We start from the raw sequence: 16,156 nt of genomic DNA on the forward strand, positions 1-16,156 counted from the left end.
CCGCTGATGGAGCGGTGTGCGGGGGAGGCTGCAACGAGGATAAACAGAGGAGGCTCCAAGCCCTGAGGGCAGTCGATCCACCACTACAATCGCTTATTGAAAACATAAGTGAGAAAAAAGAATACAAATATTAAACTGTTTAATTGCCAGAGACAAAGGCCTGGGTCCAACTCCGAGAGCTGGTTCTTCCACAATTATACCATTATTGATAGTACAAAACAATCCGCAACAAGGTTTTAACTTTGTTGGAAGAGATAATGAGTCCGGAATGTCAGATGGGATATTTGGGGACTAAGAAAAACCAGCCTTTAATTAAACCCATATGAATTATGTCGGCTACGGGCTGCGACTTTGTAAAAATGCTGTCGGGGAGCGGAGATAACTCAGGCTACTGCCAGGCTGCAGGGAGAAGAATCTGTCATGGATCAGAGCTGTACAGCAGTGGCCAGATTCTCGCTTGTCGTCACAGAAACTTGACTACTGTTTGCAGTTCTGTTTTCGGGAGAGATTTGCTGATAACCTCGCAAGGAGGCAGCAAGTGGTAGGGGAAGTTGACAGCAACAGCTCCGCCTTGGAGACAACCCCACCCTGTGGGGTGACTCTTGCAAGGTGCTGAGTGCTGAACACCCATTGAGTTCAGTGGGAGGCTGAGCACCTCTGAGGCTCGGGTCCAGCATGGCTGTTGTTCCCATACTCTCTCTTCTCTGTCTGTTCTGACTCTGCTGTTCCTCTGGAAGCTTCCACCCTCTGAAAGCTTTCTAAATTGATCCTAGTGGGAGCTCTTTATCCACGGCTGGGTTCTGTGCTTACTGACCTGCTTCCGACTCATCGCTCTTGCAGATGTACCTACATTTCGCCAGCGAGAAATAATGCATTTCTAGTGTCTTTTGTGAGAGTTCCTTTGGTTTTGTGGGTCTCAGTCTAGTTCCCAGGGAGGCATAATACAAACCACCATGACAACTAACTCTAACTGGTGTTCTCTGCAGAGGCTCAGGATTGGCCGGGGTGGAGCAGGAGACCTCCCTCCAGGTCCAGATTGAGACCACGGTGGATAAAATTGGATGATGAAAAATAACAATAAAAATCAGATTTTTTTGTTTAATTTAAATACGGTTTTATTTTAAAAAATAAACCTATTTAAATTTGAAATTATGTCAACATATGTTATGGAGTAAACTTACTATGATCGATTAAAATCATGTAAATTAAACTTTAAAAATTAATATTAGGCAGTACATGTTTGCTGACAAAGTTTTAGGCAAAAGTCAACCCACTGAGCCGGTGGAAGTCACTGGCTCAGCACTTGGAACCACACTTTGTTGAAGTGCAAAACCAGCTTTTGACAACATTAGCCTCTTCTGCAGATGCAATGAGAATATTTTCTTCATTTCAGTTTATTCAACTTGTTCAGCTCAATGTCTAATTAATTCAAAGTCAAGAAACTGAGTGGGAGCTGAACATTAGACAAATTTGTTTTCCTCTCCCAATTTATGAATGAAAGCGAGGTGTGAGGGGACGAGATCTACTAGTTCTAAAATCTTGAAGGACATGGTGATCAGAAAGAATCTGCTTAATTCACTAACTACAGATAACACTTCATTTGTTTAATAAGTTAGTCAGTTTTAAACACAAAAGATGTTTTGATTAACTTTTTTTCTTGTGGATCCAGCACATTGAAGGTTTAATTTAACTAATTTTAAAAAAATTAAATGTTTTTGTGTATTTAATTTAATTTCAGTTTCCCTCCAAACAGCTTGATGCAAATCATTAGTAAAAAAAATAATTCTCACCTAGTAAATAAGAAATGCATCAGTCACCATTTCTAACAATAAAAAAAAGTAAAAATTGCAAATCTGAATACATGTATGTTAAGCTATAAAATTGCTTAAAGAGATGTGTATAGATATAGAGTATTGTCCTGGTTAGCAAAAAAGCAGCACCAAATTTAGGCTAAAGACTATATTTAGCTGCAAATCAACATGATTTAGTGGTTACCAACCAATAAGAATCAAGTCTCCTTTAGGAAGGAAAAAAAACAACTAAGTACAAGTGCAAATCAAGATTAAGAATCAATGATTTAAATCAAAGTTTCCTCCATTCTGCTTAAATCATGATTAAAAGTGGTGATTTAAATCAATCCACCCTGGCAGAGACACACTGGACAGGCAGTGCTGGTGAAGCTTGCCTTGATGATGCTCATGTTCTGCCTGTCCTGGGAAAGACTCACCCCCCGAATTCCATGTAGGACTTCTGAAGATCTTTCGGGTGGAATTCCAGACTCCCTGGGTGGGTTTATTCCCAGACAGGAAATTCCATGGGGGCGTCTACCAAAACAGCAGGGGGTCACAGCAGTCAACGCGCAGAACAATTTGCTCTGGGAGGGGAGCTGGTCTCTGCACTGTGTCAATAAACAACCATTGAATGACCCTCACAGAATCAGCTTGGATTCCAGCTAAGTAGGACATGGTGGTAGCAGCGGGACTTGGAGATCCCAGGTTCAATCTCCAGGCTATCAGATTAATAAAAGACTGCACATCAGAGAAGGTTTTGGAGTTTGCTCTCGGTCCAAGACACTGGGATAAAATTAATGGGCCAGACTCTGTTCTCATTACTCTCGTGAGAATCTGTGATCATTTGTTTGACTATGGACGTGGCTAGCACCAACAAAAATTCTGGCACATAAGGATTTTCCTTTAGTAGCCCCGCAGCGGCAGAGGGGAGGGAAGGAGTAAAAGAACTGACATGCAGCAAACTTTGTGTGCACAGAGGAATAAAATGAGCACTGCACGCTGCACGATGTGGCGGTTAGAGGAGGAGAAAGGGAGACAGGACTCCTGGTTCTATTCCCAGCACTGCTGCTTACTCTTTGGGTCTTAGTTTGCTTATCTGTAAAATGAAAAAGATCCACCGGGCTGGGAGGCTAAATTGTTTAAGTCAGTAAAACTATTTGAGGTCTCTGGATGAAAAGGACTATAGATGGGCTGAGTATTATTGTAATATATGAATGTCACATCCACCTACACGCTCAGCAGTGCCCTCAGATTGAGAAGCCACACATTAGTCCTCAATGACATGAATAGTTGCTACACAAGGATCCATCCCTAGGAGTCAAATTGGCTCCTTCTTCCTCCTCTTAGGCACAGGGAGATGTTTCCTAGATTATAAGGAGGGGGGTAAAAAGTAGCTACTGAAGCTAGACATTTTTAAATCAACAGGTCCAGTTAACTTTCATGCAAGAGTTTTAAAAGAGCTGGCCGAGGAGCACTCTGGCCCATTAATGTTGATTTTCAATCATTCTTGGAACACTAACGAAGTTCCAGGGGATTAAAACAAAGCTGCTGTTGTGTCAATATTTAAAAGGGTAAACAGGAAAAGCCAGTCAAAAAACAGGTGATACAGGACTCAGTTAATAAAGAATTAAAGGTGGGTAATATAAATAATACTAATTAACATGGGTTTATGGAAAATAGATCTCAAATGAAATCATCATCTTTTCTGATGAGATTACAAGTTTGGTTGATATACAAGTAATAACAGCAGTGTAATATACTTCATTTTCTGTAAGGCTTTTGACTTGGTACAACACACCATTTTGATTAAGAATCTAAAACAGTACAAAAACATGGCACAATTAAATGGATTAAAAACTGGCTAAGGGATAGGTCACAAAATATAAATGTAAACAAGGAATCATCAGGTGTGTTTCTAGTGGGGTCCTATGCTATTTAACAAGGTAATTTATCAGTTACCTAGAAAACATAAAATCATTATTAATAAAGTTGGCAGATAAAGATTGGGGGAGGGGTAAATAATGAAGTGGACAGGTCACTGACACAGAGCAATCCAGATCCCTTGGAAACTGGCTGTAAGCAATTATGCATATTAATAAGATCAAATGTAAAGTCACATCTAGGAACAAAGAACGTAGGAGATACTTACAGGATGGGGAACTCTGTCTTGGGATGCAATGATTCTGGAAAGGATTTGAGGGGATAATCAGCTGAACATGTGCTTCCAGTTTAATGCTGTGGCCAAAGGGCTAATATGATCCTTGGACGTATAATCAGGGGAGTATCGAGCAGGAGTGCAGTACCTCTATGTGGCACTGGTGCGACCACTGCTGGAATACTGTGTCCAGTTCTGGTGTCAATAGTTAAGAAGGATGTTGGGGTGGGAGTGTGTGTGGAAACTTGGAGAGAATTCAGAGAAGAACCACAAGAATAATTAAGGGATTGGGAAACATGCCTTATATTGAAAAACTCAAGGAGTTCAATCTTTTAAGTTTAACAAAGAGGTTAAGGGATGACTGGGTCACAGTCTATTAAATACCTACGTGGGGAAGACACATTTGATAACAGAGGACTCTTCAGTCTAGCAGACAAAGCTGTCACAAGAGCCACCGGCTGGAAGTTGAAGCAAGGCATATTCACAGGGGAAATAAGATGCAAAGGTTTTTTTTACCAGTGAGGGTAGTGAACTGTCGGGACAACTTAACAACGGCTGTGGTGGATTTCTCATCACTGGAATTTTTTCAAAGCTAGACTGGATATTTTTCTTAAAGATTTGCTCTAGTTCAAGCAGGAATTAGTTCTGGGAAGTCGTGGGTCTGTCTGACGCAGGACATCAGACTAGATGATCACAGTGATCCCTTATGGCCTTACAATCTATGAAGCTGTAAAAGGAAAAACCAGGTTTTATGGAGGTGGAACGTGGAATGAGCGCTTCTCGGCTCCTCCAGCGTCGCCTTTCATCCCAGGCAGGAAGCCCAGTCCTAACTTCCCGGCGATTCAGAACAGATGTCTGCCTGCCTGTTCACGGGGGGCTGGGAAAGGAGTGACCTCTCTTGGAAACAAGCTGCTCCTGTCTCCCTCCGCCCTTAACCCCCACTGTTCCCTTAGGAATCAGTGGCCACAGCACGAACCTTCCACCCTGACGGCTTTGCAGAAGCAGTGCTATGGACTGCTTCCATTGGGAAATGCACCTCTGCGTGTCCCCGAAGAGTAGCCCAAGAGACTACATCGTGACAGCTTTTGGCTGTTATTATTACTGTTTATTATTTGTTTAGTTCCGACAATGACTCTCTGTAATCTCGTGTATTCAGAATGTGGATGGCAGGATATGAAAGAATGAAAATATTTGCAGAGCTGGCTAATTGCCAGGAGAGTTGATATAGCAGGGAAACCTTTTACGTTTTATTTATAAAAGAAGTCACGAGCCCTTACATTTTAACTGTTGAAAAAGTGGGACAGTTTTAGAATATCTGAAATATATGGGCCAGATCTTCAGTTGGTGGAAACTGGCACAGCTCCATTGAAATGGGAGCTATGCTCCTTTACACCAGTTGAAGACCTGTCCCCTAGGAATCAATTCACCATGTAAGTCTAGTTTTTACACCCTGGGAACTGCATTAAAGTCAGTGGAGAGACATGGTGCTGTAAAGCTAAAGAACATTGGTGAACCAGGCCCATCATACACAGCTTTAAATAAGAAGCACAAGCGGTCATACACCTTCAACCGTTGGTGACTACTTTGAACACCTGCATGTTACTACCTATACAGAACCCCATTTCTTTTACACACCTGTGCAATACATTTAATTCAACATATAACTCTATGGAAAATAGTGATTTTTCCCTATGAGGAAAAAAGGGGCATGTTGTTACCACATTGGACTGGGAGTCAAAATTCTTGTGACCTACTCTGTGCTCTACCACTGATTGACTGTGTGGCCTTGGGCAAGTTGCTTCACTTTTCTGTGCCTCGGTTTCCTCATCTGTGAGCTGGAGATCATAATACTGATGATTGGCACAGGGGTTGAATGCAGCTCCACTAGTTACTCCTCGTAAAGTGCTATGAGATCATGGATGGCAAGTGCTGAAGAAGTGCAAAGACTTAGGATGCAGCCTATGATCCGTCCACAGTTGTTTGGAGGCTGGACAAATGCAGCTGGCAAACGGCAGTATGGCAAAGGCGTCTTTGCCTATTCGGGACTCACACGCCTTCTGGATCACATTAGCCTATTCAGTTGGCAGGGCCCTATGCAGCCTGCCCCCTCCTCACTGCCAGAAACAAACCCGGCTTTCCAGTGCCCTGCCCCACTTCACTATGGGCTCAGCTATTTCTAGATAGGTTCTTATCTGGTTCCCATCACTGCAGCGTCAGAGAAACTCACCGTCTTTAACGCATTTATCCTCACAACACCTGAGAGGCGGGGAAGTGCTGCTATCCTCATTGTATAGGTGGGGAACTGAGGCACGCAGAGGCTAAGGGTACGTCTACACCGCAATCCGAGGGGTGACTGCAACATGCATACATGCACTCGCTTTAATCTAGCTGCATGGCTAAAAATAGCAGTGAAGACAAGAGTGCACAGGCTGTACAAGCCTGACCGGGACCCTGGGTATATTCTTGCATGCTTGGCCCAGGCTGGGGCATCTTCACCACTCCTTTTATCCACTCTAGCTAGTGTAAAGCCAGCATGGGAATGCCTGCGTGAACTGCAGTCATCCCTCTGATGGCATGGGCCAACGTCACAGAGTCATAGAAAAGCAGGGTTAGAAGGGATCGCCAGGGTCACCTAGTCCAACCCCTTGCCAAGATGCAGCTCACATAGGGAATGGTGGCATGGGAGACTCAGCCTGGCTCTCCTGGCCATCCTGCCTCCCACAGGTCCCGCTCGCATTTTTAATCTCATCTATACATGTGTTTGATTTCACTCTCTCTCAGGGAAGGGGGGACAATCCTAGATCATTAGACCAGCCAACCTTTCTCTTCACTTCCAGGGCCTTCTCTTTCCAGCACCCTTCCACTCTAGGCCAGGACCCTTGGTGGCAGCAGGTCCCCTGGGAAGGGTGGTTCTGGTCGTGCTTACCCAGGTGCAGAGTGATGTTGACAGAGTTGGGGTGCTGTATCCTGAAAGCCATGGACTGGCTCTGCCACCAGGTGCTCTCCTCCTGGCTGTGGAAGTCGGTCAGGTAGGTGGCATTGTGGTGGAGCAAGGGGTCTCTCGCGTCACAGTGGTGGCATAGCTTGGTGGCATGCCGGGCTCCCATCTGGAGGCAGTAATCCTCGGGCGGGGAGCCGCACGTGTTGGTCGCCCACACCTCCCTGCCGAATGCTGCATTCTCGAAGGTGGGCATGCAGCGCTGCGCCCGCCCCTGCGGGTCGTAGCAGGAGTCCATGCCCGCTGTGGCAGGGTGCAGCCTGAGGGACAGCAAGGCCAGGACACACAGACAAGGAACCTGTGCCATGGTGAGCCTCAGAGGACACTGAGCTTCCTTCTCTCAGTCACAGCCTCTGGAGACTCTGGCAGGTCCCTCCTCCTTTGCCAGAGCAGCCCCGCTCTCAGATCCGCTCGCTCCAGGTTCCATCTTGTGGATGCTGATGGAAATGCCAAAAAATGGGCTTATTTTTAAATCCAAGACAACTTATTTACCTTCTGTAGGCCCAAGATTCCTGCCAGGGTCTATGGAGGCTTCACTGGACGTGGAGTGACCAAAAGAGGCCACAGCCCCTCTTCTCTCAGGGGCTATAGATGCCAAAGGATACCCCAAAAGTGCCTGGTCCTGGCTGCGGTTGGGGCACACCTAGAGATTCAGCACATCCTTGGAAGCCCCTATCCTGCCACTCCCTGTCACCCCCATCCTGGTCTTCTCACTGTGGGCCTTTGTGACAAAGCACAGGGCCAGCCAGAGAATTCTGGGAAGGATTCTCTGGGATGAACCCCCAAACCCGACTCATTTTACATAAAGGATGTATAGGGCCCCCGCTGTGGGAATAGGGCCCAGCAGTCTGTTCCCCTCAGCCCAGCAATGGCTCTGTAATGTTCCACATCCCTCACATTTTCCAGGCTTTTTGCGAGGAAAAGGGCTAGAAAGAACCTTTTCTTTTTTTTACATGAAAACGGAGAATCTCCCTCTATTTCTTGTTGTGGGGGAGACTTTGGGTGTCACTGAGCCCAATGCCTAGCTCTGCCTCTGCTCTCACACCCCCAGCGCCGTCAGCGCTCCCCAATCCTGACCGGGGGCGTCCCTGCTGTTCCAGCTTGGGGCTTCCTGCATTGCTTTGCTTGCAGGAACCCCCTCACTCAGACAACACCTTTGCCCTAACCTCCGGCACCCTTGTTATTCAAGTGACGCCAATCGTGCTGAACTGTGTTTTGTGATGGCCATGCACTCTCCCACTGGGGACTGGGCTGAGATGCCCAAACTCCTCCTCTCTGGTACCCCTCAGGAAGGCAAGTTTGGGGTGCAGGACTCCAGGATCCCCATTCCCTCTTGTGAGACTGAGCAGAGCAGTCAGAGGGCTCCAAGGCCCCTTTCCCCAAACACTTAAGGAAGCATCCGGGCTCTGAAGAGTTGAGGTAGCTTCTTCTTCTTCTAGGGAAGCTCAGACTTGAAAAGTGTCTCTAGTAGGTGGCAGAATGGATCATCATTAATCCCTGTCTAGCAGCTAGCAGGGAAATGCTACTGGGGTGGGATGGAGGTGCTCTGAGGAACAATAGGTCACCAGAACTGGGGAGCAGGAGCCCAGGGGAGTTACAAGGAGGGCCAGGTTGTGATTCCCTGAGCAGCTTCTCAGATAAAAAGAACATTTTGCTTCACCTGTCTTTGTGCTACACATTTCTGATGAGTTCCTCACGCAGTCAAGGATTTAAAACCAAGAGGTGAAAGGGCTGCACTTTAGGAGGGGTCTCAACCCCAGAGCACCGGCCCCGGGGTGAATCAGAACGGTACCATCCTGGCCAAACACTTGCTACTCAGCACATGCTGCGTGAGCATGGGACATGGGAGGTTCAGATTGAGACCAGAAGAAGCCTGGTGTCCATCAGCCAGTGAGCCAGCACTGAGAGCAGACTCAGCCGATAGGGGAAGCACCCACATCATCCCCAGGCTGCATATGCTACGTGAGAGTCCTGCGTCCCACAGCAGCTGAGGTCTTGTCTTGTCACATAGTTACATCGCTGTAGCAACAGTGGTGTGAATGCCTACCATAGAGCAGCCGCACTCATGTAGCCCAGTCCTTGCACTGGACCAGCTTATTTTGGTTTGCAAGTCATGGTTCATTCTGGTGCACTGCGTGTCCGCTGGGGGCTTGAACTGGGGCACGGGCACCCACTGCAGTTCAGCTACTCCTGTGGCTAAATCCCCAGTGGAGACGAGGCCCACGACTTACCTCCAGAACCCAAGGGTCCCCAGCCACTGACTGAAAGGAGCTGTTGGCCTCTGGCTTATTTGCTAGGAGCTTGGCTAGGCTTCCCTCACTCAGAATCACTCCATAATCCACCATAGGAAGCCTCTGGACATTCCTCCAGGTTTCAGGCTTTTTGTGGAAGAGTTCTACAGAAGCTACCAGAGAACAGTTATTTTAGATAAGTCTTTGTGGCCCACACTGGGATTCAATCGGATGGGTCACAAAATATGGAAAAAGTCTGCATTTTCTGTTGCATTGCATGTGTTTTTAAGAGCAATGTCTACAGAACCTCCTGGCTGTTAAATTCGATATGGCTTGCCATAAGGGTGCTGATGGAGAAGTGGGTGCTGAGACACAGAATAGCTGAGGAGACGGACACTTTGATGGCCACGGACACTTGGTTTGGCTCATGCATCTGTACTGCTATTGGACAGCGTAAGCCTCCCCATGGGGAAACGACAGCATCAACTCAGTCCTGCTAAGAGAACTTCACTCCCAATGCCAACCACTTCACAGCACCTGACTCCAGTACATAAAGCTCCCTACAGCCAGGCAGGCGTGAGGCTGAGGCTGCAATTCCAGCCTGAACAACCCTCCCACCCCAGCTGCCAGCGTCCCCAAATGTTTTTGAGCTTTGCAGCACATACGTTGTATCTTGTACTCTGGAGTACACACAGCTCAATATTTACCTCTAAAGGTATCCTAAGCCCATACACAATTCTACCAATGCACCTCTGTCACATCCAGCACCCACCTTCTATGCTGAGGTTGCACAGAAAGAGCATAGATTTGATGGAGTTGCTGCTAGACCCTTCAAGAGCATGAGGCCAGGCACTCTGCCTGAGGAGATCAGGAAGTGTCTAGCCTTTTCCATCTTCAGGCCTCACTGCAAGATTCATCTGTTCACCTATGCGTTCTCTGAAGCACTAGAGCAGAAGAAAACCCGTCAGTGCACTCAGAAATGAATAGAAGCCAATGGCCAAGCCAAGGAGTAGGACAGAGAACAGACTGTCCCTTCTGAACAAGCGCTCCTTGCTTTTCCAGAATCTGTTTCAGTTACCCACAGCAGTGCTCCCTGGTTAGACTAACTCGCCCTTAGAAGCATTCTGGAAAGGTTCTTGAAACTTAGCCCTTATTTAAAATTTAAACTCCCTCCCTCGCCTTCTCTTTTGTTCTTATTTATTTATTTTGGTCTCACAGCTTCTCTCTCAGTGCTGGGGAGAAAGCACTGGAGACTAGCCGTGAATTACCAAGGTCTTAGGGAGTCCAAAAGCGGTTCCCACAGCACTGCAGTTTCAAAGGTTCATTAGCATATATTAATCCAAGTTCTGACAGCTGCAACTGAATCCTCAAGGAAGGGAGAGTTCCCAGTGCTGAGAAACTTCACATCAGCCGCTCATGGCAAAATGGCCTATAGCAAAGCAGCTGATGTTTCCCTTTGCTCCATTTTTTTCCCCTTTAAATAAAAAGTCATTTTCCTCCCATGGATTTTTTTTTTTTTTTTTTTTTGGAGGAGGGGAGGTGGAGAATGGGATTGTTGGTGAGCATGAATTCTCCACAGAAAGTAGGCTGTGCTGGTGGAAGGAACCATTTCCTTCGGGGCTGGAGCTGCTCAAAGCACATTGCTAGGGGGCTTCTGGACCCAGGGAATTGAGACAAGAGGACTGCTAGGAAGCCAGATGAGGCTGGGTTGAAGCTGACGGAAAGGACAAGGGAAGCTGGGGTGTGTGGGGCACATGGTGCAGTGGGATGGGAGGAGATAGGATCATGGCAGGAAGGAAGAGGGTTGGGGTAAGAATGAGGTGGGGTGGGGTGGGAGAGCGTGGGCTAAGCTGAAATCAGTGATGTGGGGTCAGATGGGGCTGAGAAGGGGCGGGAGAGTTGAGCTGGGGGGTAGCAGGGCAGAGAGCTGTGAGGAGCCAGGTGTGACGAACTGGGAATGTTCTTGATGTTTCCTCTGAATACGGTGTTGGTGCCTCAGTGTCCCCTATGCAGTTCTTAAGTATCCAGGTGGTGGGATAAGGGCATGTGATTGCTGAAGAGCAAAGGGCCAGTGCACCTAAATGCCTGGCACTCTGTCTCCTAGCAACTGATGGCCTGGGCCCCTTCTCTGCAAAGGTGCCAGCTGAAGGTGTTGGAGACAAAGGGATGAGGTGACCTCCTGGCCCGGGAAAGGAGCTGAGCAGAGAGGAGGGGCTGGGAGGGGTTGTTAGTCTGGAGCTGGCTGGGGTCGAGGAGTGGAGGGCAGATGTGGGGGGTCTGGCTTACTGCCCCCCAGAATGGACCCGGCTGAGGAGTCCGGTTCGCTGTATCTACAAGCTCTGTTTTAGACCCTGTTCCTGTCATCGAATAAACCTCTGTTTTACTGGCTGGCTGAGAGTCACGTCTGACTGCGAAGTGGGGGTGCAGGACCCTGTGGCTTCCCCAGGACCCCGCTGGGGCGAGCTCGCTGTGGGAAGCGCACGGAGGGGCAGAGGATGCTGAATGCTACAAGAAGAGACCCAGGAGGTGAAGACGTGTGAGCTTCTTGCCCTGAACAAGTCTGCTCCAAGGGAGAGGAGGCTCCCCAGAGTCCTGCCTGGCTTGGTGGGGAGCAGTTCCAGAGCATCGCCCGGTGACCCCGTGACACCAGGCCAGTGGTTTGGGGGAAGGAGGCTGAACAGACAGGGGGGTATCTCCTACCCTCTCTCTCTCTCTCACATTCCCATTCCAACAGCTTCTTCTCTCATGGGCAGTGCCGGGATGGGCCTTCTGACCCGCACTGCATGGCACAGCACGCCCTAAGAGCGAAGCTGGGGGCTGTCCTATTTCCAGCCTCCCAAATGAGCACATCCTACACTCTCCCAGACTCAGCAGAGGTGCATCCTCCACAGAGCACAGCCTTGGTCAACCTGCGCTCTCTGCTGTGTGCACGAAGCCCCAACACGGGCGTCTGCCTCCCGTATACACCTCGCTCCTCCTCTCTCCACCCAGCTCTGCAGCATAGACCGGCCTGCACACAGACAGCAGGAGAGAGGCTCCGAGCTGGACAGCCATGCTCAGGGAGGGAGGATGGTGAGGAAACCAGAGCGTAAGACTTGAGTTGAAGAGAATCTGACACTTCCCCCACCCACTCCTTATTATCAGTGTCACTCAGCCCGGGCAGGACTTGGGAGAAATGACACGAAATACAAAAGCTGGCCAGCTAGGAGTGGGCCCTGCAAGAGCCCCAGGGCGGTGGATAGATTGCTGCCAGGTGCCCTGCAGGAAGGGGATCTGAGATCAAGGGGAGGGGCAGGGAAGAACTACTTCTCTTTCTTCTTCACAGACTCCGGATATTTGGGAACAATTTTTGCAGTTTGTCAGGGCCTCTGGATGTGCTCCGTGCTCTCACAGGCTGGCACGTTATTGCTGAACAGAGCTGTCTGGGTCCAGGAGGGGATGGACAATGCTCCCCCAAATGGAAAAAAAAAGCCGGGAAGAGAAATGCAAACTGTCAGCCAAGTAGCTGCAGCAGTAAGAAGGGGCCTCTGCCAGGGAGTCACTGACACCATGGGCACTTCAGAAGGATAGGTCTGCCCAGAGCCCCTGGAGGCTGCAGCAGTAGCAGCCAGAGAGCTGCCCCTTGGCTGGAACAAGGCAGAGCTGCTGAAGATGAGCACCCAGCCCTGTGTCCAATGCTGTCCAGAAGTGATGGGTACAGGCTGTCGAGCTGCTCTCTTCCTGGCCCCTGCAGCTGCTTCAGGCCCTGCTGGAAGTGTGCACAAACCCTCTGTGATCAGTTGTCCTGGCACTCCTTTACAAAACATTCACCCCTTTACCCACTTTGTCTTCTGCAAAAGCACTGGAGAGACCAAAAGAGCAGCTCCTGGTGACGGTACTGGACTGGGATTCAGAAGATTTGGGTTCAATTCCCAGCTCTGCTACAGACCCGCTGTGTAAGTGTCTGCATCTGTTCCCCTGCCAAAAACTGGATATGACCATCCTTCCTGTCTTCCACCATTCGTCCGTGGTGCCTAGCTTGATCGTAAGCTCTTTGGATGAGGGGCTATTTTACTGTGTATTTGTACAGAGTCTAAGCAGGGACCTTGGTTGGGCCCTCTAGGTACTACCATGATACACACAATAGCAGGAGAAGGACATTTTTGTGCTACCTGCCAGTACAACAGCTGGGCAGCGAGAGTTGTTGCTAGCCATGGATCAGTGGCTGGTGGTGATGGCCGTTTGTGGACTCAGGCGAAGACGACATTACTGGTTTAGTTTTATGGGGATACATAGATGAAAGAACCAGTGAGTCAGGCCAGCACGTGTGTTGAGATCTGTTTTCCTTTATCCAGGTAAGGTGCTAGATGAGAATCTGAATGAGAAACCATTGCAATACAGGTAGGCAGAGAGGCAAGTGCCAGGACTGTTCACAATGATGGTGGTGAAGGATGCATCTGTCCAATGGCGTAACAGCCGCACTTGCACTAAGTGCAAAAGGCAGTGTCGTTCACCCACGCAACTCCAAGGCAGCAGAACATAAAGCCTTTCATTAAGGCCCACTCTGCTATTACTGGATGATAAGTATGGCTGGACTTGATTTACACTGGAACTCACTGGACGTTCTACCAGCAGCGGGTCTGGGCGATTTGCAGCAATGGGCTGTCATAGCTGGCCAAGGGAAAGGAAAACTTTGACATGGCTATAAGTGCATGATGATTTATCGTGCCACTGCTGACTGGCAGCCTGGCAAGGGACCATGGAAGTGTCCTGGAACGTGCTTCATGGCTCGTCAGACACACTCCGGTTGGCACCCTGGCAGAGAACTGTTAACGCGTTCCCAGAATGGGCTTTGTCAGGCACTGGCTGATTGATTGGCATGCTGGCAAGAGTCTGAATCTTTTACATGTCCCAGAAAGAACTCCACCATTTGTCAGGTATCCGGCAGACACTTGGAGAGAGAGAGCATCTCCAGAGATCCCTTTTGCCAGGATCCTGCTACAGTTATAGGTCACAGAAAAAGCAGCGGAGCTGTCAAACAGCTTGGTAACCAGCAGAGCAGTTTGCCCTGCTGCAAGAGCAGTTCCTGCCATGCAACTCCACTTTGGATGCCAACTGAGAAGTCATAAGAACTGCCAGACTGGGTCAGACCAATGGTTCATATAGCCCAGTATCCTGTCTTCCAACAGCGGCCAATGCCAGGTGCCCCAGAGGGAATGAACAGAGCAGGGAATCATCAAGTGATCCATCTCCTGCTGCCCATTCCCAGCTTCTGGCAAACAGAGGCTAGGGACACCATCCCTGCCCATCTTGGCTAATAGCCATTGCTGGACCTATCCTCCATTAATTTATCTAGTTCTTTTTTGAACCCTATTATAGGTCTGTGCTGGTTTACTGCAGCAGGGGCCGCTCTATGAACCATGGCAAAATTGTTTGCCTGCTTTCCTCAGGGCTATTCATGTCATGCCTGGGAGTAAACTCCCTGGAGCACATGGTCCTGTTTTCAGTCAGTAATCACACTTACAGCCCCTTCAAACGACAACGGCTGGCTTCAGCTTCGACTCGGCTGATTGAAGAAATAAGCTTGAGCCGAGGAGTGGGGGGGAGGGTTGGTCCAAGTCCATCTCTAACCAATACGTCTTTCCAGGTCAATAAGCCTCTTGACTGAATTCAAAATTATTTTGGGCTTGCCCACGCTCCTCCTCCCAACTCCATCTCATCTCCTTTGAGAGCAAGATCATCAGAGGAACCTTCCTTTCATTTCACGTGGCCAGAGCCTGGAAAGAAAACATCCTCTTGCAGGGGAAGAGTCTTGAATATAGTTACAGGATTCCCCCCTCATTCTAAACTGTGTTCTTCCATGGGAGACCCCAACTCAACTCAAAGAATTATGGGAAATTCCCACTGCCACAGGGGAGAAGCCAATGTACTCCAGCCTTCCCAAGGCAGGGGAAGAGGTGGGACAAGAATGGTGCAGGACACCCAAAGGGCAGCTCAGGAATTGTCCTTGTTCCCTCTGTCAGATTGAGATGCCAATGGCATGGAATTGATCCACAGCCTGATACCTCCACAGCCGGGCTAAGGAGCCTTTGCCCATCTGCTGTGGCCCAGCTGCTCCAAGCATGACAGAGGAAGACTGCATGGGTTTGACTCTCACACGATGGACACGCTGCCACTGTCGGGTCACACAGCCACGAGGCCCCAGAGCCAGGATCCCTCCCCGAGCATTTCACTACCCAGCTTCAGCCAACCCAAACGAGGTGCCTCACAAGGGTTAAGAACCTTCCAGGCGGCTAGGAGAAAACGTTCCTCTGATTTGCCTAATGAACATTAATTAAGAAGACAGAAGATAGCAGATTCCTTCAGGGTAGAGATGAAAGGCTTGTTAATTAAATCTGGAGAGAGAGGGAACAGGGCCAACTGATCCTCTTTCTGATCAGACTTGACAATGCAGGCACCAGCAGAGGCGAGGTGTGTGCGAGAGCAGAAAATCCCTCTTCCTCCCCCGTCCCCCAGTTCAAAGCAAGGAGTGCAGCCAGCATGGAGCTTAGTCTGGCTTTTGAAGGGGCACTCAGGTGCGGGGGTGGAATCGCTTTGCATGCAGTGTGGCTCTCCGTAGTTTTGAGGGGAAAGGGGATCCTGTCTGCTACCAAAACCCCACTGACCTGCCCTTCTGGTATCTGTCTGGACAGGAGAGGCCGGAGCCTCCCTGTGCTGTGCTGTGCTGAGAATCAGAGGGGGACAGTTACTCTGAGCGCCTGTTTTCCTGCAGTCACACCCGAGCCCCAAGGTGCAGAGAGGGGTAAACAGGAATAAGAGGAACCGGACTCTGTTCCAAGGCAGATCACTCACCTGGGCAACTAGAGGCTCCTTTCCTCAAGCCAGAGTTTTTTATTGCAGAGGAGTCATCTATCTTCTCCAGCTCTGCCTGCTTCCCCCAAACCCCATCCCTTCGGTAGCGTGCAATCTGTAGCTGGGGGAAGGAATTCACAGCCCTTAAAGG

The 16,156-nt window shown here is 49.0% G+C and overlaps 1 protein-coding gene across 1 annotated transcript in view; it reads right to left on the reverse strand.

The window, feature by feature from the left end:
- LAMC3 (laminin subunit gamma 3) overlaps positions 1–7,250 on the reverse strand; it is a 51,570-nt gene extending 44,320 nt beyond the window's left edge. Inside the window, exon 1 of the mRNA XM_050926092.1 lies at positions 6,872–7,250. Within this exon, the coding sequence (XP_050782049.1) occupies positions 6,872–7,250 (379 nt within the window). The remainder of the gene's footprint in view (positions 1–6,871) is intronic.
- Positions 7,251–16,156: the final 8,906 nt, after the last annotated feature.

Source organism: Gopherus flavomarginatus, chromosome 17 (genome assembly GCF_025201925.1).
Source record: "Gopherus flavomarginatus isolate rGopFla2 chromosome 17, rGopFla2.mat.asm, whole genome shotgun sequence".
Classification (NCBI taxonomy): Eukaryota; Metazoa; Chordata; order Testudines; family Testudinidae; genus Gopherus; species Gopherus flavomarginatus.